This window comes from Sebastes umbrosus, chromosome 12 (assembly GCF_015220745.1).
Source record: "Sebastes umbrosus isolate fSebUmb1 chromosome 12, fSebUmb1.pri, whole genome shotgun sequence".
Classification (NCBI taxonomy): Eukaryota; Metazoa; Chordata; class Actinopteri; order Perciformes; family Sebastidae; genus Sebastes; species Sebastes umbrosus.
In genome coordinates, this window is record NC_051280.1 from 15,053,409 (window position 1) to 15,076,113 (window position 22,705).

General features: G+C 38.6%; 1 protein-coding gene across 2 annotated transcripts; it reads left to right on the plus strand.

Moving 5' to 3' along the window:
- The first annotated feature begins 1,065 nt into the window (after window positions 1-1,065).
- rb1cc1 (RB1-inducible coiled-coil 1) lies at window positions 1,066-18,626 on the plus strand. 2 transcript variants are annotated; one of them, XM_037787099.1, is made up of 23 exons: window positions 1,066-1,402; window positions 3,224-3,356; window positions 3,445-3,571; window positions 3,666-3,836; window positions 4,013-4,215; window positions 4,405-4,846; window positions 4,948-5,118; window positions 5,198-5,382; window positions 5,502-5,688; window positions 6,656-6,737; window positions 6,860-6,924; window positions 7,034-7,137; window positions 7,982-8,108; window positions 8,268-10,192; window positions 10,465-10,651; window positions 12,115-12,223; window positions 12,333-12,615; window positions 16,224-16,275; window positions 16,367-16,414; window positions 16,872-16,930; window positions 17,123-17,250; window positions 17,452-17,522; window positions 17,712-18,626. In XM_037787099.1, the coding sequence occupies exons 2-23, from the start codon at window positions 3,286-3,288 to the stop codon at window positions 17,787-17,789; spliced, it is 4,875 nt and encodes a 1,624-aa protein (XP_037643027.1). In that variant the 5' UTR covers window positions 1,066-1,402; window positions 3,224-3,285; the 3' UTR covers window positions 17,790-18,626. The 2 variants fall into 2 exon arrangements, with proteins under 2 accessions (XP_037643027.1, XP_037643028.1); XM_037787100.1 differs by having other exon boundaries at window positions 4,423-4,846.
- Window positions 18,627-22,705: the final 4,079 nt, after the last annotated feature.

The following is a 22,705-nucleotide window of genomic DNA, read 5'->3' on the forward strand; positions in this document are numbered from 1 at the left end:
TTATAGTTCATGTATGCAATACGAAAATGATTAAAAAATAAAACTTTATAAATAATATACAGGTTATATATATCATTAGATAATATCTCAGTATAAATCTAGTGTGTTAACCCATATAAATTAAGCATAAAAAAATATAAATCTAGTATGTTTGCCCATATAAATTAAGCTTAAAAATATAAATCTAGTATGTTAGCCCATATAAATTAAGCTTAAAAATATAAATCTAGTATGTTAGGCCATATAAATTAAGCATAAAAGGTACAGCATTTAACTTTCAAAACATATAAATCTAGTATGTTATCCCATATAAATTAAGCATAAAAGGTACAGCATTTAACTTTCAAATAATATAAATCTAGTATGTTAGCCCATATAAATTAAGCTTAAAAATATATATATCTAGTATGTTAGCCCATATGAATTAAGCTTAAAAAATATATAAATCTAGTATGTTAGCCTATATAAATGAAGCATAAAAACATATAAATGTAGTAAGTTAGATCATGTAAATTAAGTATGAAAGGGACAGCATTTAACTTTCAAAAAATATAAATCTAGTATGTTAGGCCATATAAATTAAGCATAAAAGGTAAAAAATATAAATCTAGTATGTTAGCCCATACAAGATTCAAGATTCAAGATGTTTATTGTCACGCCGGCTGTATAGGTACAAACGTGTGAAATACTTTTTGTTGGGAAGCTCCATTAAAATAATAAGTTATATTACATTTACATTACAATTACATTTACATTACCATTATAAAGAAGAAATACTTTGTACAAGGGCATATTAAGAATATATACAGGCATATTAAGAACATATATATTAAGAACATATACAGTATAAGATATATTTTTGTGTGAGAAGGTGTTGTATGAATTATCTAATTAAAAGTCTGATGGCCTGGGGGAAAAAACTGTTCCTCAGTCTGCTGGTGAGAGTAAATTAAGCCTAAAAGGTAAATAAATGTAGTATGTTAGCCTAGCTTGCAAAACAACTGTGTTATGCTATCTTTCAGATGGGGCTCTGTTGAACGGATCGTTCACGGTCCGCCCATCATCAGCAGATGACAACAACAAAACAGCCTGAGAGCTGAGAGGCTGTTAGCATAGATAGCTCGCTACCTGAAACAAACAACTGGCGGCTCTTTGTCCGTGTGTGTTTCACCATCTCGGCTGCCAAATTACACATTTACTTTACACTTAGCACTATGGTTAATCAGTGCAATCAGCCATGGTGTTTGTCAGTAAGTCTAGTTTTAGTCTAGCTTAACGTTAGCTAAGTGCTAAGCTACCTCTATGTATGCCAAGCTAAAACAGGTTAGCTAGCTAGCTCGGTTGCTAGCTTGTTAGCTAGAAGAGGTGGAGACCAAGAACAGGGAGATGCGAGCAAAGTGAGGTAAGGACAACGAAATGCTGTGTTTAAGAAACTCAATGTGTGATAACAATATACGTCTAAGCAGCTGATGTTGTTTGTTTTGACTGATCTTGTTACATTTGTCAGATTCATCGTCGTTAGATGTGAGCTCTCCTGCGCTGCTAGCCGGACAGCTGTGGTAGCTGATAGCCAGTTAGCTCAGTCAGCGGGTTGTTAATGAGCAGCTGGCTTGTTTGTGCTTCACTCTTTGGCTCTGTAACCACAACTCACTGGAGGCCTCGATGTTAACAGCACCGATTAGTGATCTCAGTCTTAAATACAGTAAACATTTGTGCTCCTGATTGATATGAGGCCTCTGGTGACGTGCAACACCAGCTACCTGACATCATCAGAGTCTGTGAGAGCAGGTAAACAATAAACATAGTTAAATAGAGCTAACTAGGTTTTGTTATAACTAAGTGTTATATCAGTGTAGCTTTCTGGCTCGTCTGCTCTCCAGATAAACATCAACAAAATGTGAACTAAATACTTCTTCAGGCATGTTATGAAAGTTACATCAGACCAACATATTAGGTGACTTCTTACATATTAAAAACATGACAGTGTCCAGTTACCAAGGTACAGCATTTAACTTTAAAAAACATATACATCTAGTATGTTAGCCCATATAAATTAAGCATAAAAGGTACAGCATTGAACTTTTAAAAAATATAAATGTAGTATGTTAGCCCATATAATTTAAGTTTTGCATTTGTCTTACATTAGACCAACATATTAGGTGACTTCTTACATATTAAAAACTTAACAGTGTCCAGTTACCAAGGACATGGTGACTCACCTCTGAGTCAGTAGACAGGTAATTGCAAAGGCCTAACATGATAGGTTGGAAGGGGGATGACATGTTGTTTAGTTAAAGCTTGTGATATAAATCATCTAAAAATATAATAATATCCTTACACATAATTATATGCATATAACACAGGTATTAATCTAGTAGCTTTATGGCGTAGTGGTTTGAGTAAAGTTGCAGCATCACTTCTCACTAGAGCTCATTTAATTTACTTGAACTTTCTCCATTTAGGAAACATTGCAAAAATCAGATGCATCTTGTCCTCCACGGATCTTGAACTTTAATTCACACTTTCGTATTCTCCCGTCTAGACTATTGTAATTCCCTCTACACCTTCCTCAGTCAATCTGCTTTAAATCGTCTACAGGTGGTTCAAAATGCAGCGGCCAGGTTATTAACCAGAACAAGCCGTCAGTCTCACATCACCCCTGTTCTGGCATCCCTCCATTTGCTCCCTGTAAAATTCAGACTCAACTTTAAGATCTTGCTAATTACATATAAGGCACTGCATGACCTCGCCCCCAGTTACATTGCTGATCTCTTTGTTCCATATTCCTCCTTCAATCCTCTAATCTCGGCCTTTTATCCATCCCCCGCTCAATCTGCAAAACAAAAGGTGATCGGGCCTTTTGTTTTAGCCCCAACTCTCTGGAATCACCTCCCCCAATCTATTAGAGCTGCTGAATCTCTGGACTGTTTTAAGGGGCTTCTAAAAACCCATCTCTATAGGCAAGCCTTTCTATAGGCCTCATCCACATGTGTGTTTGTTTGATCTGTTGCTCATTGTTTCTGTGTTTCATATTGTAATTTTCCCTTGTTTTCATCATTGTTTGATGTTTCTTCTTGTGTGTGAAGCACTTTGTAACAGTGTGTTTTAAAAGGTGCTATATAAATAAAGCTTTACTTACTTACTTACAGTAAGGAAAGCTTAATTAAATGTAAAAACTGTGATTATCCGCTATCTCATGTTCATGTTTGTGTTTTTTTCACAGGGTGTCCTTGCATGACTAAATGAGCAAGATAGGCAAACACGAAGAACTCTGGGAGATTCAACATGAAGTTGTATGTGTTCCAGGTCAACAATGGCAGCACATTGACATTTGACACTGATCTTGCTGTCCAAACGTAAGAAACGTTTTACCGATATTAGTCAGAAATAGTGGTCAGCACACCTTGGCTGTTGTGATCTAAATAAACTCTTCCTTTGTTTCAGTGTACTGGAGCTTAAACATGCCATCCAAGCCAAATACAAGATTGCAATTCAACATCAAGTCCTCGTTGTCAATGGAGGGGAATGTATGGCTGCAGAGAGGCGGGTCTGCAGCTACAGTGCTGGCACTGTAAGTTTATACAATTTATTAGTGTGTGATTTACTTGCCTTGATGATATTTAGGTTGCATATGTGATTACTAATGTTTTACTGCTGATCTTTAGGAAACCAACCCCATATTCCTGTTCAACAAAGAGATGATCCTGTGTGACCGGGATCCAACGATCCCCAAAACCACCTTCTCGATTGAGAGTGAGATTCAGGTTAAGGTGGAGGAGTCTCTACTGATGCCAGCTGTCTTTCACACTGTTGCCTCGCGAACACAACTTGCTCTGGTAATTATCTTTTTTTATTTAGTTTTCTTTTTAAAGCTGCCTTTCATTGCTTTTGAAATGACTGTCATGTGCACCACCTTTATGAGATGAACACATATAATCATTGTATCCAATCCATTAACTAAGGAATGCTCCCAATTTGTTCTGACTTAGTTATGTTTTTTTTGCCTCTGCAGGAAATGTTTGAAGTTGCCAAGAAACTTTGCTCTTTCTGTGAACGATTGGTTCATGATGAACACCTTCAACACCAAGGCTGGGCTGCCATTATGGCCAATCTGGACGACTGCACTTTGTCTTATCAGAAGTTGCTCGTGAAATTTGATACTTCATACGCAAATTATCAACATGACTTGGAAGAAATTAAAGTGAAACTTTCAAAGTAAGTGTTGGCACAGAGAACACACTAATCTTATCCAATAGTTTTGAACTTGAAATACAAAGTACTGTGTGCTTATTAGTAATTACTATGTGTATATTGCCTTTGCTGACTATTTAGAATGATTTAATCTCAATCTTGTTTCAATTAAATAACTGAAATAACCCTGATGAACTTGCTGTATTTATGCAGATTTTGCTCTGGTTGCAGGTTAGGGACATCAGTTTCTGTAATGGCGAGGATACCTCTGTTGGAATGTTTGACCAGACACAGTTACAGAGAGAGCATGGACAAGTCCAGCTCAACCCCAGGAAAGAGCTCAGATGAGACGGAAGAAGAAAAATCCACCGACTCTGTGCGCTGCGCCACCGATGCACAGAGGCCCCCCAAGTCATCGGCATCCTTCCCCGCTTCGGGGGCGCCCACGTGTGAGCCAACCGGAGACCAGGAAACAAATGAAATGACTGACAGCGGTGAGCTGAGAGCTGCGCTATTAGACGACGACGACGACGACGGTCCAGAGTTCGCCAACCCGTCCTGCTTCAATGTCACACTATTAGACTGGATCAACGTGCAAGACCGACCCAATGATGTGGAATCGGTCGTGAGGAAATGCTTTGACTCCATCAATAGGGTGAGTCACAGATGTATGAATAGGCATGTTAAAACAGTGTTCTAAATATGTGGTTACAAACTGTGGTGGAAAATATCACAAGTCTTCGCTTTTTCTTTCAGCTTGACCCTCGGATTATTCAGCCCTTCCTGACAGATTGTCGTGACACAATTGCCAAGCTAGATAATCAAAACATGAAAGCCATCAAGGGGCTTGAGGACAGGTTGTACGCTCTCGACCAAATGATTGCAAGCTGTAAGAAGTTGGTGAATGAGCAGAAAGAACTTGCTCAGGTATGTAAAGTAAGAGATAAACACCATGAAGTTACTTTCTCTCTCTTTGTCTATCATGCTTACATGTCATCTCTTGCAGGGATTTTTGGCCAATCAGAAGCGGGCCGAAAATCTGAAGGACACATCTGTTCTGCCTGATTTGTGTCTGAGTCACACCAACCAGCTGATGATCATGCTCAACAACCACAGGAAGCTGCTAGACATCAAAAAGAAGTGCACCACTGCCAAACAAGAACTCGCAAACAACCTTCAAGTCCGACTCAAGTAAAAACCACTTCTTCCCTACTTCTTCTTGTTTGTTAACTCACTGCTTTCTGCACACAGTGCTATTAGTTTGTTGCCAAAGTCAAGAGAATCATGTTTGCAACTTTTTTTTGCATTAGATGGTGCTGCTACGTGATGCTCCACGCAGACCAGGATGGGGAGAAGCTTCAGGCTCTACTCAGACTTCTGACGGAGCTCATAGAGAGAGTGAGGGTGGTGGAGGCCCTCAGCACTGTGCCCCAGATGTACTGCTTGGCGGTGGTGGAAGTCGTCAGGAGAAAAATGTTTATGCGCCACTACAGAGAGGTCAGTGCTAAACGCCGTCACTGGACAGTAATCATGCTTTCGGACATAGTGATTCAAAGAGGTGAGCTCTTTTGCTTCACTGAGTCTGTAGCTTTTGGGCGTGTTTAGCGCCGAGAACATCATTTGCATATTCCGCTCTAATTGGGCAGTTGTTGTTCTCTGACTTTGCCACTATAATGAAGAGAGAACAGGCCCATTATGTTGTTTGCTGGTGTTTGACAATGAAGTTAATTTTAAGCTTTGTTTTTGCCTTTTGTTTGTTTACCTTGTAATATCTAATATTTCTGAAGCGGTAAACGTAACAAAATATGATAATAAGTGCCTGAGCTGGCGAGATAAACTGGCTTTGCGGTCCTGTATCTATTCCAGAAATGGAACTGGTCTTGATGTCCCTTCATGTGGGACATCCTATTTAGCAGGCTCATGAAGGACCACTGTGTGGTTTGGGAGCTGTGGTATTGGCGACCCCTCACATTACATTAGCATAAGGCTAAAGCTTTATCAGCTCTATAAATCTTTGCCGACAGCTCCTGCGTCTAATTAATAAACTGTGTCTTTGTATTGCTATGAATGCACAGTAAGAGTGAGGAATAGTTGGATGCCAATAATGGAATTGATTTTGCTCATATTCGTCCTCTTTTATCGAGCTGATTTCGTTTTTTTCACTGCAGCTGATGCAACAGGAAGCCACTTTCTTTTCCCTTTCTATTTCTCTAAAACAGAGTCTTAAACAGTTTTTCTCCCGAGAAGACAGGCCTTTTTCTTTTGAATTATCTGGATAAAAAGATATTGATTGTACAGTTTTGAACAGGAATAGAACTAAATAATGTCCTTTTTCTGACATTTAAACAAATAGAAATTGCCTCAGTAACATTTAAATCCATGCTAAGGAATGCCACCAAGTTCTGAAACACGATTATTACTTTTGTTGTAGTAAAATCTTCACTATGTATCAATCTTTTTTCAGTGGGCTTATGCACTCGTGAAGGATGGGAAACGACTGTACGAGGCGGAGAAGTTCAAAAGGGAGTCCTTTGGGAAACTCTTTAGTAAGTGTCTTTTGAAGACTCTCGGCTGATTCGAGTCGTCACCGTAGAGCACAAAATTGGAAATAACACATAAATACCAACCAAGATCAAAGTTTTCATCCCTTTTATTTCTTTCCTTTCAGGGAAGTCTTTCCTCAGAAATCGTTTGTTTAGAGGACTCGATTCATGGCCTCCAACATCATTTTGTGTAAGTTACAATTTAAGAGCATTTTCACCAAGTACCAGGTATTAATGTTTATTATTTCCACTGTATTTTAAGCGGTCTCTTCTTTCGCTCTGCTTATTGTTGTTTACAGACTCGAAAGCCCAGAAGGTTTGACGACGAACTTCCAGACATCTCACTTGATGACCTGCAGTACTTGAAATCTTGTTGTCCTGTAGAGGTGCAGCCTTTCCTTATGTAAGTCCTCAGCTATGGAAATGGTTGTCAGTTTATGTAACGCTACCAGAACTATCCTAACATATGGCCGATGACGACATACATAAGTTTGTAACTTGTAATCAAATATGCTACAATTAACAGAACAGGCAACAACTTGTAAGACTTTTGTGTTATCAAGTGTCTCACAAGTAATCCAATAGCCCTATGTATGTATGGTGAGGAAGGGCTGAGGTGCACAGCTGTGCAGCAAACTGTACATAAGATAGAGGAGCTATACGGGCTGTTTTTTTAAGTTGATGTTAAAGCTCTAAATTAAGTAATTTATTTATAAAATGATTATTGATTGATTTGCAGCCTGATCCTGTGGTGAGGAAATTGGCCCAGCTTAGGGCTGCAACGATTAAATGATTAGGTGTCAACTATTAAATTAAAATATTTTGATAATCGATTAATCGGTTTGAGTAATTTGTTAAGAAAAAAAAAATTCAAAATTCTCTGATTCCAGCTTCTTAAATGTGATTTTTTTTTTTTCTGGTTTCTTTACTCCTCTATGACAGTAAACTGAATATCTTTGAGTTGTGGACAAAACAAGACATTTGTCATATCCTGGGCTTTGGGAAACACTGCTCAACATTTTTCACAATTTTCTGACATTTCATACACCAAACAATGAATCAATTAATCAAATAAATAATCAACAGATTAATCGACAATGAAAATAACTGTTAATTGCAGCCCTAGCCCTGCCTATAGCACTAACTTGCAGACCTCTGCCTTAGACTACCAGTACTAAAAGAAGATCTCAACGTAGTTTTAAACATTCTGTTCTTAATGTTATTCCTAATATATTTGTTTTCTGCAGGGTTCCCACAATGTGTGACTTCGAGCCCTTAAATCGCCACGTAGAGACGCTTCACCAGCTGGTCCAAGCTGCACAGAGTGTGGATGAGATGTCTCAAACTATTACTGACCTGCTAAGTGAACAAAGGGTAATGACAGCAACGTTTATTTGTGTTATTTAGTAAGTAGAAATGTAGATTTAGCTACTTGTTCAAAACTGTCCTTATACATAGTATGATTTTCTCATTTATTTCTGTAGTAAGTATTTCCCTTCTCTCCCTCTCCCTTCATCTGTTCTGTCTTTGCAGATATCCTTCAGTCAGAGATCCGTGTTTAACCCACAGTGTGGAAGCATACCTGTGACCCCAACATCGAGGTCCTCCAAAACCCCTTCCTCTCTTAACCTTCAGGGACCCAGCTGCCAGCCCCTACATGTTCCCGTCCCAGCTCCTCTAGAGGACTTATCCCCAGACAGCATAGACGCGCAAACATTTGACTTTGAAACCATCGGCCACCCGAACATGGACCCAGTCCTGCAGCAGGGCTCCCTTGACCTGGACTCTCTAGCAGAGAGCCCCGAATCTGACTTCATGTCTGCCGTCAACGAGTTTGTGATCGAAGAGAACTTGATCTCTCCGAACCCCATCAGCGACCCTATTAGCCCTGAAATGATGGTGGAGTCGCTGTACTCGTCAGTCATCAACGCTATTGACAACAAGCGTATGCAGGACACCACAATACTTGAGAGGGAGAACTCGAAGATCACTGTCCTCAAACAAGTTATTGACAAGTACCGAACTGCTGCAGAGGAGTCCCATTCAAACTTCAGGAGTGTAAAGGAGGACCTCTATCACTTGAGAGGCCTGGTGTTAAAAGAACAACAGGACTTTGGCTTTGTTTTGAGGAATATGACCACAGAGGTGCGAAACATTGTGGACAACATCTGCCAGACCCACAAACTGGAAGTGAAGGAGCAGCATCAAAGCGAGCTTCTCTCCCTTCGGCAAGAGCTCGAGAAGCAGGTTCAGACACTAACGGAGGACAACCAAGTAAACCAGAATATTGTCAAAGATGTGCAGCACGCAATGCTGGAGCTGGAGAAGCTCATGGAGCGCAAAGAGAAAGAACTCACTCAGCTCGAGAACGATAAAGAGCGATGGGTTGAAACGGAGAGTAACCAGACGGATAGAATCAAACACCTGGAGCAGATGATCAGCGATCAAACCGAAGAGACCAAGACGCTCTCGGCTTCAAGAGACTCTCTGACCAGCCAGCTTGAGAATCTGCACTTTGAGATCGAACGTAGCCAGCAGAAGATCCGGCAGGAGTTGGAGGTTGTTGAGCAGGCCCACTTAAAGGAGATGGAGGATAAGATGAAGCAGGAACACGCGGCAAAACTGGAGAGCCTCACCAAGGATAATCAGGAGGCTCTGGAACATCTGGCTGCTGAAAATAGTGCAAAGTCAAGCGAAGCAGCTGATCATCATGCCTCTGCACTTAAAGAGAAGGACAACCAAATGAAGGACTTGGAGGCTCGTGTTACTGAGCTCGCAGAACTCCGCTGCAAAGTAGAGGTGGAGCTAGCCCTCAAAGAGTCAGAGACAGAAGAGTTGAGGCTCTTATTCGAGGAGGCCAAGATGCAGCAGGCCGAGGCTGTGGAGTCGCAGGTAGAGGCTGCCACCAAAGTCCTCAGCGAAGAGCTGGCAGATATCAAAAAACAGCTTTATGTAAAAAACGAGGAGTACGAAGTGGACCTCGCAGAGCTGAGGTCTCTCATGAGGATTGAGAAGGACCACTGCATCTCAGAGCTGGTGGACAGACACGAGGAGGAGACGATCTTGTTGCGCAACGAGCTCTCCTCCCTCCAGAGGCAAGCCCAGGACGCTGATGAGAACCACGCTGAGCAGCAACAGAAACTCAAGCAGGAACTGGACCAGCAAGCGGCTGCTCTGAGTGAAGAAAAAGAAAAGCAGTTCAGGAGTTTCCAGGAACTGGAGCAAGAGTTGAGAACTGATATCAGCAATCTGGAGGCAGAAAACGACCTGCTCTCCAATAAACTAGAGCAGGACAGACAAGCAGCCGAGAAAGCTTTAGAAAAAGAGAAGGCCTCTGAGGTTTCATCACAAGATGCCTTTAAAGAGTTAGAGCAGCAGAAGGAGGACATCGAGAAGAGACTGTCAGACAAAATTAGACAACTTGAGGATGAGCTTCGTGAGAGACGAGCCTCAAAAAGGTAAATGTTTGATAACTTTGATAACAATGGGAAAACAGTGACACATCACATGTAAAAATCTAGATTTTCTGTTTCTACAGTTAACCTGACTGTAGTTTGTAATTGAATCTGCTTACATTTAAAGTGACACACTGAAATACATTCTGGGGTTAGATGAGTAAACAATCTATTTTACCGCTGACAATGAACTGTTAGCTATTCCTTGTCTTTGCTTGTATCTCCACATTACATAATTCCTTTGTCAGAATTAAAGTATTCCGTGTGCCTTTCAGCGATGAAGGGTTGCCGCTGCAAGCCGAGGGCCGTGGAGATGCCGGAGCACCCCTGTCTCTGGACTCGGCACTACAAGAGCGGCTGCAGCAGGAGAGGGCCTCCCTGCAGTCCCAGATGGACCTCCTGGAGAAGAAGAAGAACGAGGAGATGCAGAACCTCAAGACATCACTAATCGCAGAGCAGCAGGTGTGTATTTCGTGAGCTCGTGTTTACAACATGGGAAGTCGTGTACACAAAGATAAAGAACACACCACCATATGCATAAAATCTGAGTAAAAAAGTTGCTTTTTTTATGCAATCAGAACAGTTGGATCTGCATTTATCCCAGTCCCTTTAACATCCAACATCATAGCACTACTTTGAGAGGGCACATATCTTTACAGATGAAATAAAATATTGACTGAGTTACTCTTTGCATGTAAACTATTAATTTAATATCGATACAGTGTTTTTGAGAATCGATACAGAATCACAAAACATAAACGCGATACTCAATATTTTCGATATTTTCTTACATCCCTAATTTGAAAGCACCATAAATCACAAGTTTCATCACACTGCAATACTATATTGATCACAAAGTCTGCCACGATATGATTTCGATTCAATTCACGGGCCCACAATCAACATGAGACGATATCCTATGCCCATTTAACACACTCATTTACATCAACTCACAAAAAAGCAGATTTGTATTACTGGGCTCTGTAGGAAGGAGGTTCGCTTGGACTGAAATTGGTGACAGATGTGCCATGGGAATTTCAACATAAAGGCGTATCTTAAAGATGATGATAAGACCATGCTTTCACTTTGCATCAATTATATTGGATTGTTGATCATTAAATCAATATATCAATCCAGATTGATGTATTGTTACACCTCTATCGTTGCCATGATTGATGATGTATTGTTCCTAATAATGGCAAACTGTTAATATGTCGACTGCCTGAAACGGAGTGCGTGTCGTGTAGTGTGAATGCTTTCTTAAGTGAGTACGTACTTTGTGAAATCTTGAATTTTTAATAGATATTGACATTGTCACTCTCAGCCACTTGCATTCAGTTTCAAGTTGAGCCTTACACATCAACAGATCAATGTTTCATTCATTCAACTGGCACTACTCTTGGTCTGTCTGATCTCTTTACAACAAAAGATCCCCAACGGGCAGCAGGAAGACTTTATTTACTCTTCACATATTGCTCACTTGCTGCTATTCAGCCATACGTTTTGTATTTTGTCACTTATTGATTACAAAGATTTCTCTGAATCTCTGTTGTGGAGATATCAGACCTCTCTCTGTTGCAACACCCTTCATAGTTTAAGCTGATAAGACTTTTGTTTTGCACCAAGTATTACTTATTGTAATTTGAAATAGCGGTTGAGCCAACATGATTGCATTTCATTTTTTGTTTTTTCTCACTGAGCGTAATAAATGGTGAAGCGATCAGACACAGAACAATACAAACAAATCTAACAGATAAATAAAAATCAACAATTGTAACTCCCATGGCTGCAAGCTGGTCTGCACTGTCAGAATTTAGCAATTAAAAGGCATCCTCTCAAATCATTTGTGCTTTGGTGTAAATCTCCTGTTGTGACCAAAACCTTGTAAAAATGCTAAATGGTTATTTTTTTGTTTGTTTCTCTAGACTACTTTCAACACTGTTCTGACCCGAGAGAAGCTGAAGAAGGAGCAAATCATCAATGACCTCACAGACAAGTTACGGAAAGTTACCCAGCAGCAGGAGAAGGACAAAGGTGAGTGCTGTACACACTGAGCGCTTAATACTTTTTTATTTCTGTCTAATGAAAGAAGCCGTTGGTCCTGTGCCTGTCAGTGTTTCTTATTTATCTTAACTTATTGCAGCTCTGATAGAGACGCTCTCCGAGGACCGAGCTAGTGTCATGCAGGAGAAGAAAAACTTGGAAGAGGAGCTCAACCGCCTGCGCAGCACAGCACTGGTTTCCTCTTCCTTCTTCACTCCTCATAACCCCTCCGCTCAGGAGACCACTGACGCTGGAGCTCTGCCTGTTGCCGGGGCGTTCTCCTCTGAGCCCATGGCTGAAACCGACAGACTGGCCTCTGTGGCGGCCATTCGAGATGACGAACAGATTGATTCGGCAGTGGAAGCCAGCATGGTGACAGTCCAGTAAGCATCTTTTTTCTCCAATAAATATTATGATAGTTTGAGATATTTTGTAGTGACTGATCTCTCCTAGGGCTGTCCTCAACCAAAGAAGTTCTTAGTCGACTGACACTCATACGATTTTATTGACTAATCGATTAGTTGATTTAATCAACAAATCTGAGAAACAGAGTTTCTCCACAAAGAATCACACAAAAGCACCACTTTAAATCTTGTGTTTACCAGAGATGTGCTCATAAGTTCCTTAGAAATAAGTCATTCAGCATGAAAACAGCACAACATGACTAATCGACTAAAGAAACCTCAGTCAACTAAGACCAAAACTACCGATTGGTCGACTAATCGACTAAGGCCCTGATCAGACAGAGCGCGTTTTGCAGGTGGAAAACACGAGGCGCACCGCACTGCCTTTTTGTTGCCCGATCAGACAGAGTATTTTTTTTCAGTTTGCTGCGTCTTTTTATTTTATGTTGTTGCTAAGCAACCACCAAACGAGTGCTGGCGTTACCTTAATCCAAACCATGAACTGTACGCAACACAAATAGTTAATAGTAAAGTTTAAATTAATAAAAGCAATTTACCCAAAATCTCAAGTACCGCACTAATTTGCCTCCTGCTGTTCTGTTCAGATCATGGTAACTACGGTTGGTAAACTCATAAAGCTCCGTGATCCAGCAAAAGACACAATGAGAAAAAATGCTAATGACGTTGGCCGCTTTTCCGCTCTGAGTTCAGGGCGCTCCTGTAAAAACGCGAGGCACACAGAGTGGCCAAACGCGAGACGCTCAGCAATACAAAAGCAGCGTGCAAAATGCTTCAATCTGATTGACAACAAGTACAAAAAGGGCAGCAGTAGCTCAGCCGTGGGGACTTGGCTTGGAGGGTTGCCGGTTCAAGTCCCCACGGACCAAGTACGAACTGTGAACTGGTAGCTGGAGGTGCCAGTTTGCCTCGTGTGGACTGCCAATGTGCCCTTGAGCAAGGCACCAGACCCAAAACTGCTCCCCGGGCACTGTATAGTAGCTGCCCACTGCTCCTAATATACTATGATGGTTTAAATGCAGAGACTAAGTTTCACTGTGTACTCTGTCTGATCGGGGCCTAAGCGGGGGCAGCCCTAATCTCTCCTGATGTAGTTCACAAGAAACCAGGTTACTGGAAAGAAATCCGGTTAAGGTAACACATTTACATGCATTTTGCCAGTCAAAGGATTTGTCCTTCTACTCCACACTTTATTTTTGAACCAAGATTGACACATAACTGTCCTAAATTATATATAAGAAACCTGTTTACGGATGTGTGCTGCTGAAGCCAACAGAATGTTGGTTTATTTAGGTCAGAGCGTTTTGACAGTTCACTGAGAGGACAACCTGTGTAGAAGAGATGCACACAGTTTTTCCTTACTGTGTACTTGCGTCTGAATTTTACAAATACTGTTAAACTGTGGAAATGGAGTTATGTAGATTTCAGTTTAAGTTGGACTTTGGTGTTAAATATTTTGATGCAAATACACACCGCTTCAATCTCTTTTAATCTCCACGCTGCTCTTACTCCAATACTTCCCCTGTTCCTTTTGTTTGTCATGTACATGAACATCCCTTTGGAAACCTGTAACAAGTTTATACATAGTCAAGAAATCCGGTTTCTTCAGCAGCAATGTAGCTCCTGTGAACCAGGTTTTCTTTTTCTCTTATTTGGTTTTTATTTACATGACGTTAAAGAGATCAAGTTACTTCAGACAGCTGACAATAATCAGGTGACTGTAGTGAATGTAAACTTATCGTATGTCTTGTACAATTAAAGGTGAATGCCACTGAATTACAACAATCAGTCTTCATCTTCAGTGCAGTTTTTATCTAATGCTGTGCTGCCTCTCAGATAGGGCTGCACAATTAATCGAAATTTTATCGAAATCGCAATCTGGCCTACTGCAATTTTCAAATCGCAGGATGAGGAAGAGGCAAAATGTGTCAAAATACCATTTAAAATGAAATATTGTCGTACAGCAGAGATGTCCAGGCCTGCACATCATATTCTACGGACTTAAGAAAACGCAAGCCCCGCAAAAATCACACCATAATCAAATGAGAATTATGATGTAAAAATGATCATACCCTCTAATATCGCAAATCATATCATAATTGCAATATCAGTCAAAATAATCATGATTAGATATTTTTTTTAAATCGTGCAGCCTTAACTCTAAAACACCTCAATGTTTTAATGTGCGACAGAGTCAGCATCACAAGTAATCTAATAATGGAGTAATATATATGATTAAAAAAACAAAGCAAATCCTCTTTCCCACCACAAATACTACACACACAGCCTGTATCCCACTCAGAAAGGGGAAACACTATAGTTGTAACATTAGGTTTAAACTTTTTCATCAATAATAGTCTTTATAATACCTGGTTTTAGGAGGTGCTACAGGCCCCTCAGCACATCCATTCTATGTGCATAAATAATAATAAATACATAGGACTATATTTAAAAGAATTTCTGCATTTTTCTTTCTAAATTCCTTTAAAAGGTCAGAAAAAAATATTTTTTTAAACTGTATTTTTGTATGCTCCATGCCCCCCCAACAGAGAATTTGAATTGTCTCAAATTACAGTGGACTTACTTGATTCTGTTACAGAGTGCTACAGGAATGAGTCCTAAAACGCAGAAATTAGTAAATCGCATTTTAGCACTTCTTGTTCCCTCGTCTGGAAGTCAATGGGTTAATTGAATGGGTTTTTAGTCAGATACCTGAAATAAGGTCTGTGGTTAACACAAGCTTAAGAGATTTTAACGTTTTGTTCTACGACATAAAATACATCAATAAATACCCCACTCGTGAATTCTGAAGCCTTTACGTGTCTTTAAAAAGGCGTTTGCTAACAAGTGGCTGAATGAGACTACTAAACGTCATCACGCTGACTCGTCCGCTTTTACGGCCTCGTTGTGTATACTCACGTTCATGTGACCGCGGTGTAGTTCGTTTATAGCTTAACGTTTGCTTTTTACTTCTGCCGATTGCATTCCCACTTCAAAAATCATAAAAGCGTTGTTCATTTGTGGAGATTATCTTGCTGAACAAAAAGTATCATAAACGTGTGTTTGCCACAGAGCTTATTTTCTGCAATAATCCAAAATCCCAACGGAAAAATCTCATTGGCTTTCTGTCGAGGGAACCAGGGCAATGCTAACTTCCTGGTTGGCCTACAAAAACACGTCATCCTCTCAGCACTCTATACTGGTGCTACAATTTTGTGCCATATGCTACAAAACCTTCAGCCTCTAACGTACAGCCCTAAACAGTATTGAGCCTTTTGTTATGATGACGTGAAATTAATCACTGACAGAAAGAGGTTTTTGCGTTATTGAAGAAGGATTAAAAAGTGTGTAAAATATCTCAAAATGACAAAGGACATTTGACCGTGGAAGGCAGGCTAGGATCAGACAGTATAAGTTTTCTACTTATTACTATTAAGATTAAGATTACAAGACTAGAAATGAGAACCAATTCACAATTTGCTAAATTTTAATTTTCTACATAATACATCCAGTTTTATTGACATTTTTCCGATATTAATCAATAACCTGATGTTTCTTTTCTCTTGTAGTGACAACGTCCTGATGTCAGAGGAGAAACAGCGGATACTCTTACTCGAGAGGGTAAATAGACACACTGAATCCATCTCAATGCATTTGAGAGCACAAGACGCTATGTTTCTTATCTGTTTAATCAATCTGATGTATGTTTCAGACTTTACACATGAAAGAAGAAGAAAACAAGCGCCTCAGTCAAAGACTGGTTAGTTATTTATTGTTATTAATGTCTCTATGGGCTATGCAACACCTGCTCCACTAGGTGGCAGTAGCATCAAAGAGTAAAATCCTGACCCAGGAGGCCAAAGAGCTCAGTGGAGGAAAATTAATTTTTTAGGAAGAGAATGTGTAGATGGACGAAATTTAGTGAAACAAAACACATATACTAATATAAGTGTTTAAAATATACTTTTGTAGTTTGAAAAATTGAATCGGCCTCACAAAGGAGGATGAAACTGAAATTAGAGTATAATGCTGTAAATAGGGGAAAAGTGATATTACTATAATTACTAAGCTTATTTCTTGCAAGTAGCAAATAAGACAAATGTATATACAGTAGTTATATATATATATATATATATATATATATATATAGCTATAGCCAATATTCGTAACCCTTCATTGTAACATCTGTAACGTTGCCCTAATCCTTTTCTTTGTAGATGTCTCAAAGCATGTCGTCTGTGTCGTCACGGCACTCAGACAAAATCGCCATCAGAGAGTAAGTGAATAATTAACACATGGCCTTGCTGTTGTGTTTTTGTTTTAAGATAAAACTCCATCATTACATGCAGTGTAATTATACACATTATTGTATAATTACATTAATGTGTTGACTTTTTTTGTTATCACTTTGCTGAAGTCGGTGTCATCATCCCTTTGTGTGTCTTTTTTTTTTTTTTTTTTTCTTCAGTTTCCAGGTAGGCGATTTGGTTCTTATCATCCTGGATGAAAGGCACGACAACTACGTGCTGTTCACAGTTGGTCCCACCCTCTACTTCCTCCACTCAGAGTCTCTCACTGCACTGGACCTCAAACCAGGTCAGCGTCGCCCCAAACGTTGTGTGACCATTTGTGTTGACATTTGTTTTTTTAATTTACTAAAGAAATAAATATCTATAGTTCTTTACTAGATTTTATTATTAGATTCGTATAATCTTTATATTCCACACACACAGATTTGTGGTTTATTGAGTGTTCAATGAGTATTTGTTTAACACGTTTATTTGTTTTGTTGTTTAGCATCAGGGACCTCAAGACGGCCGTGGGTACTTGGAAAGGTGATGGAGAAGGAATATTGCCAGGCAAAAAAGGTACAAAGTTATAAAGTGATTTTTTAATTTTATATTTTTAATGAATATTTAAGAATCAATATACTGACACAAGTTAAGTGTCGTCCTGGAAATGTAATTTTTTTTTAGTGATAATTTCCTCAGTATATTCACGTACGCACGGTTTGAACCTTCTTTCTGTTTCTTTCCTTGTCTCCTTTCCTTCACTAGGCCCAGAACAGGTTCAAGGTTCCTTTAGGAACCAAGTTCTACAGAGTGAAAGCTGTTCCATGGAACAAAAAAGTATAATAGCCAAGTAACGAGCTAAAATGTATATTTATATTGCTTAATTTTTGAACAGGAACTTCTCATCATAATTCATAACTTGAAAATCGAAAGACCTTAAAAATGGAAAGAATTAAAGATAGTCATCATGCTATTTTCAGTTTCAGTTCAATATCCCACCTGCTACCACATTTTTGTTTTCTTTTAAACCCAGATTTGTTATTGTGGACCAAATGCTATTAACTTTCTTAGGGCATCGCCCTATACAGTACACTGTGGCGTTATGCCATTTGACCTGTGTGTAAAATTGAACAAAATTTGGATGTTAAATATTAGTTTCTCATTATCAGCATTTGTCCTTTTGTGGAAAATACTGTGTCATTATCAACATAATTAAATAAAAAAATATACATTTATTATAAATGTTTATGGAGGAATGTTCATGGCATGCATATTGATATATTTTCTTTGATTTACTTATCCAGATAAATGTTGTAGTTGGAAATGTAGTTAATGCTGTTTGTTACTCACAAAGCAGTGTGGCCCTCTGTCAATACTGAAATGTACATTATGGCTGACTGACGGAAACAGTCGTCTTTGCAATCCTTGAAATGCACTTTCAAAAACAATGCTTTTGTTGATTTGAAAAGGGAAGTGATTTGAGCTGTCAGAACTAAGTAAATATATCAGCACAAACTTCTCACTATCATAGATTATTGATATGTAGAAAGGAATACTTTGTGACTGTGTTTCATTATCGGACGACATTGTACATTATCCATCGAATCACACATGTAACAATAAATGACTGTATTGTAAAAGATAGAGTTTTGAAACAATAAAGGATTGATCCCAAACATATTTCTGCTGTTTTATTACGCCCAATTATTGTTCTGTATTTGGGAATTATATGTGATCACACTTATATTCATTAGGGGGTGAAAAGTTTTCCCGGTTCATAGAGAAAAACTAATTTACTACACCAACAATTTGCTAATTTTCCCCAAGACTCACTCGCCTGCTGAGATTTCTATGTTAACTAATGAATCATTTTATTAGAGCTTGCCATAATGAAATAAAATACCAGAAAAAAAATACACATTTTAGAAACGTATATGATAAATAGCTTTTTAATGATGCTTTTTAAAATTTTCTGGGGGATTCAGGAGTCAACGTGGAATAGCACAGTATAGTGTATTCATTTGATTTAGCATTTTTGCTTTTGTGGAAACATTAATGTTGGCACGCTGCTGCAGGAAACAGACTTCAAAAAGGCTTCAAATCGGGGCCCAAGAACGATGCGGCCCTCATGGAGAAGGAAGCCCACCAACATCACTTTCCCAGTTCACAGCGGGGAGCATAGCAGCTCTCTGCCGAGCACTCTCTACCATGTGGGTCTAGGGGTGTTTTAACAATGTTTAGCTCTATTTTCTCCATTTAGCATAAGCCTGTTGTCACATTTGGATGGCTCCTTCATAAATTGATGGTGTGATTCCTACAATTTCGGGACAGGCCTGAATGACAAAATATGCAACACAACATTCGATACCGAGGTGGCTGGCAAGCACCAACCATGTGCACTGGACAGGCTCTTAGTGTAAATGTTTACAACCCCCCACTGAGCTCAGTGCTGCTGGGAGTCACTCTCATCAGGCTGAATGGGATTTAACATTGCCATGTGGAGTCTCTAGCTACTTCCACCATTAAAGCAGCCTTGGACTTGCTGTCAAAACTTCTTTCAAAAACACTCGACTACTTCTCTTCAGTACTGTGTATTGCAATTAGCTGTTGTTAAGCTGTATGCATAGCAACCTGCAATGTGGCGTGCGTCTCTCCTTTTTGTTTTGTGATATTTATTTTAACAGGAATTTATGATTTAATTAAAAAAGGAAAAGAAACAGCATTCTTATTAAAAAAAAACACTACATGTTACAAATCTATGTTAAGAGTGTTTTATTATAAATAATAATTATGTTTTTTTTATGTAGTACTTATCAAAGATAGAGATTACAAAGTACTCTATGAGGAAATTAGAAAAAAATGTGCATACAACTGGAAATAGTAAGCCAGAAAAACTAGATAAATAAATGGTCATAAACACAAATATACTGTATGTGTTGCATATATATTGCATACATACATACATATACCTTATATGTAGGCTTCATCCAGTATGTAACTAAATACATTTACTCAAGTACCGTTCTGTTGTACTTTTGAGTATTTCTATTTAATGCTACTCCATTACATCTCAGAGGTAAATATTGTACTTTTTACTCCACTACATTTATATGACTGCTTTAGTTACTTTGCAGATTTAGATTAATACAAATTTTAAATCAACTAATAAATTATGATAACCTGTATTATTATAGATTGAGCTACCCAGAGGTAATTAAAAAGAGCTCCACCTTTACCAGCTGCAACATTAAAATGATGAACGCATTAATGCATCACTAATTATAATCCATCATCTATAAACATATATATATATATATATATATATATATTTACATAAACAATTCTGAAATGGGTAATTCTGCATAATGACTACTTTTCCTTTTTGTACTTTAATTTTGATGCTAATACTTTTGTACTTTTACATAAGTAAGCATTAAAAGGCAGGACTTTTACTTGTAACAGAGTATTTTTACACTGGTAGTAAAAGATCTGAATACTTCTTCCACCACTGGTTGTACCGTATATAACCAACATATACATATGGAAAGAATATTACCCAAATTAAATTTTAATAAAACGATAGAATAAAAAAAATAATTTTACATAGGCGATTTAAAAGACGAAACAGATTTTGTATGTCTGAGTTGAAGCTTCCTAACAGTTTTAAAACCTGTTCTAATGAATAAGACAATAGCAAATAATAAATTATATATATGCACTTTTCATATAGCATTCATAGTACTGAGGACTGTAAGACTTAATGTTTCTTTTGCACAAATGTTTTTTACCTAATAGTGAAGAGATGTCTCTGTTGAATCCTTGGAATAAACTAATTCATGAGAAAAAAGACCCCCCTAAAATTTAACACAACTTCATACTGACTTTATCTTCCTACACAAGTTACTTCAAATGAATCTCTTTTGTCACTATCATGCAAACAGTTCAAAGGTAACCTCAACTTTCTTATGTACAAAAGCATAAATTCATCACAGACGTGCTCTAATAAATGTATATAAGGACAGGTATATCAATGCAGCTTTCAAATGCCATCAGCTGAAATCCAAAGACACATTATAATGTCTTTTCTTTGCATGTCAACACATGCTGGAGCCACTAAATGAAGGTTTAGACGAGTAAATGTGAAAAACGATGTCAGAGACAACTCACAAAGATCTGTCATACGGTCTCAGATCTCGCCCTTTGTTGCTGATATCCTCCGTATTTGAAGATAATACACAAGTTGTATTTGATTTTTCCAATATCTCCCGACACTATACTAGATAGACAGAGCTGCGAATAAACAAGCATTATTTGTAGAGTAAATATATGCATGAACTTCAAATGATGGATAAATGAAAAATAAATAGGAAAGCCTTAACATAACATTTATATTTTCGAAAATCTAAATGGAACGAGTGTGTTGAAGAAGAGCCAAGAGGCATTAAGGCTGAAACTGCAAACCAAGGAGTAAATCGACTTAATGCCATCACATTTCCACCCTATTCATGCCTAAGAAAAGGGTTAGGGAAAGAGATTAGGTTATATATCTGCTGTCAGGGACTGAAGAGACCAAGAAGAGAACTTCACCTAAACAGAATGATGATCAAACAGACATGCTTTAACAGACATGCTTCATAATCTCATCCGGTATTGTCCCCCTCTTCTGCCTTGACTACAGGTTCAGTAGGAAATCTTAGACAGGGGCAGATTAAATGTGTGATGAAATGTCTGAGAAATATGTGAGAAGGCGCAATATAAGGATGCTTGATTTTCTACCCACATGACGAACATAATCACTATTAGTAACACATATCCACATAAATATGATAATTCAAATTTTAAACACATTTATTGGGTTCATATTGGAAATCATCGCCATCTGATGGCATAGTTTTATGGATAATTACCGCCAAAGAGATAATGCAGCATATGAAAGGGAAGCTTTGAGGCTTCTCCACTCACTGGGAGGAGAGTGCGTAGGTTTAGTTGTGCATCTGAGCTGTACCCAAAAGGCAAATCTGTGGAAAGTTTGGTGACAAGCATCCAGGCGTGTGGTTAACAAGATTGCATCTGGTGAGCAGGAAGTGTAGGATAGAACTAAACTACGTATTTAAAAGGGCAAATTATTTTCACATTAAGTTCCATCAGTAATCCTTACCAAATATAGACAGAACTATTTCATTTTCAGTAGGAAAAATAATTATTCAAATAGTGCAAATCCCATTAATTTAGTGCATGACACAGTTTTTGATTTCCTACCACAGAACAAAACGGATAAGAATCCAGTAAACATTGAAAAATCTGTTGTCTTATTTTTGGTAACGCTGCTTTACTGACAAGTAAATAATCAATACAAATAGTTCTGAAGTGTCTGAAAATAGACAGGCGATTTAAACTGTAACTAACAGCCATGCATTTTCCAGCTGCAGTGCAGTGTTGAGGAAATGACACCAGCTTTGATGGGTTGTATAGCTTTTGAGATGAGCCTCTTTATGCCGCTTGCAGTTCCATTATGGCTTTGTTCGAAAGCTTGTTTACCTGCTGATAACATACACTGGTGGATTCAGGAGCACCGATCCAAAATCTGCTGCCAAAGTCACTCAAGTCTCATTGTACTGCAGGAGGGGAAGAATGAAATGTTTATGCGGAGGGGAATGCAAATGCTAAATGTGAAATCAAACTATGGGACCAATAAGGGATCAGAATAACTTTGCCAGGTTTTATTTTTAGCCCAGTTGCAATGCTAGCTTTGTGGAACA